This window comes from Penaeus vannamei, chromosome 33 (assembly GCF_042767895.1).
Source record: "Penaeus vannamei isolate JL-2024 chromosome 33, ASM4276789v1, whole genome shotgun sequence".
NCBI lineage: Eukaryota > Metazoa > Arthropoda > Malacostraca > Decapoda > Penaeidae > Penaeus > Penaeus vannamei.
In genome coordinates, this window is record NC_091581.1 from 31,320,185 (window position 1) to 31,322,684 (window position 2,500).

At 39.5% G+C, this 2,500-nt stretch overlaps 1 protein-coding gene across 6 annotated transcripts in view; it reads left to right on the top strand.

The window, feature by feature from the left end:
* The window catches only part of LOC113828302 (delta and Notch-like epidermal growth factor-related receptor), a 163,739-nt gene that overhangs the window by 112,338 nt on the left and 48,901 nt on the right, over nt 1-2,500 (top strand). For all 6 annotated transcript variants that reach the window (XM_070145123.1, XM_070145124.1, XM_070145125.1 and 3 more), the window contains exon 4: nt 1,503-1,958. In XM_070145123.1, coding sequence (XP_070001224.1) covers nt 1,503-1,958 — 456 coding nt within the window. The remainder of the gene's footprint in view (nt 1-1,502; nt 1,959-2,500) is intronic.

Below are 2,500 nucleotides of genomic sequence, written 5' to 3' on the forward strand. Positions count from 1 at the left end.
TAGATTATAATATTTAGCAAATTTTCTTATTTAATAAAATCAGGATCTGGATCAAGACTGTTCCAGGCAGAACTCCTTAAATATCATTCCCAAACTTAGCTAAAGTAATTTCTGAATCTGTTTGGCTCAAATTCAGATAAGACTAGAGAGAACTCGGCTTCAGTACTGAAGTCCGGTAACCACTCTATTTATTTGTAACCAAAACAGATAAATAATTTTAAAAAGTCATAGCTTGCTAATGTCTCTAGTGAGCTATTCTATCTGATGATACAGTCAGCAAAAGGACTAAAGTTATTGGGATGCAAAATGTTGCCTGCAAGTTATTTATATGGTTCTAGAACTGGCCAGTGTGATGTTGTGTGAGTTGAGATGCGAACAGCACAAAGCAAACTGAATTCAATACTTTATCTAGCCTGCAAAGGACCCTAAAAACTGCATTGCAAAATTTAAGGTTACACAAGTTTTCCTTTAAAGTGAAATGAGGATTAAGGTGCAATCTGACTACTCTTTCCATCCCAGTGCGGTGGAAAACATGCTTAAATCAAGCTTACTATGTCGTTTATAAGCTAATGATGTATTACTTAAAAGAAATTCAAACTTATCTCTGGCTCCTACAATGAGGACGATGGTGGTGTTGCTGCTGCTGATGGTGGTGGTGATAATCTTGTGGTGGTGGTGATGAGGGTGAGGATGACGATGATGATGATGGTGGTGGTGAAGATGATGATAACGATGATGAAATGAAGAATCAAATTACTGTATTCTTAAGTGCAATATGCATTACTCGGTGAATCTAAATTCAAATAGTAGACCCTAATGCTAACAAGAATATCTGAGTTATGTCCGAAGGTATTTTGTGCTGCTCATCTTTTGCATTGTACATCAAACTCTTATATATATATATATATATATATATATATATATATATATATATATATATATATATATATATATATATATATATATATATATATATATATATATATATATATATATATATATATATATATATATATATATATATATATATATATATATATATATATATATATATATATATATATATATATATATATATATACATATTGCATAGTGAATTAGCTATTGTGTCCAGCTTGTATGATCTTTGATGTAAAATTCAGTTTTCTTTGTGAAAAATACGTTGAGAATATTTTAAATGAACAACGCAAACAGCTTGATAAATGTTTTAGGAATAAATTTCGTGTCTATTCTAGATATTGTTTACTCTTTTAACTTAATGCTTTTAATGTCAGTAATATCGTGCTTATAAAGGTTTCTTTTGTTGCAACCACTTTCATTAATATGGCTTTTAAAAAAACAATTGTAATCCGAATCTTTTAGCGCTTCTTGCTCATTAATATCTATCTATACCTGATATATTTTCATTCTGTTAACCATTACCCTAAAACTGTTGCCACTATATATTTGATCGACTGCCATATCCTGTCGCATGCAACAGTAACACTTTCTCCTCCGCGCAGACTCTCACGGCAGACGCAGAGGCGACTTCCGCCGCAGGCCAACAAGGGCACGAGCTGCTGGACGAGCACGAGGCCGACGCGACCTCCACCGCGGCCTCCCAGCACCCGCAGGAGCCGGGCGAAGAGCAGGGGCCATTCGCTCCACGGGAGACTCAGCACGAGAGGAAAGAGGCGGCGACGCAGCCGCACTCAGAGCCTGTCGTCCAAAACCAGACTCACCTTTTCGCTCGCGACGACAACCACCCGACGGGTCCCTCGCCCTCAGCCGCCTCCGGGAGAGACAAGAGACAGGTCGTGGGCGGCGCACCCCATTACCCGCAGTTCTCTACCTCAACCAAAAGGCCTCCTTCACATCAGCTGACGAGCGAAAAAGAGGAATCGGAAACCCAAGCGCTCGCCGAGAAGTCCAGAAGACTAGCGAATCAGACTGCAAATTCTCCTCTCACAATATGGAGGGTAAGTAAGCTTCCACAGGTCTTCATTGCAATCGGAGGGAACTGTGTAGCTGATCTCAGGAGAGGAAAACTGTGCAATAGCTTTGAATCCGTCCATACACGCTAAAGCAGATTTTAGAATGACAATTTATAAGGGGTAATTCATTAAACAGGAAAGTACAATAGGTGGACATAGATGATGAGACATAAAAAAAAAAAAAAAAAAAAACTAGCTGAACGACCGATACATAAAATAAACAGGTATGCACAAAAATAGTTTAAATGGTTTACTAAAAGAATCTGGACAGAACTGTAGTAGATACATAGACAACTGAATGTCCTGACAAATATGCGGAAAAATTCTTCAGTACCACGTACCCATGAGTTTCAGTGTACTGTTCCATGCCGACGCGGCCGCCATTACTTCCCGGAGATGCGTCTGTTAATCCAACTCCTGGGGATAGTTGAGCCCCCCCCCCCCCCTCCTGAGGGGCTTCCTTGGAGGAGCTTCGGCCCTCGGGGGAAGCGGGGCGGGAGGGCGAAGCGAACTCGAAGCCTCGCTTC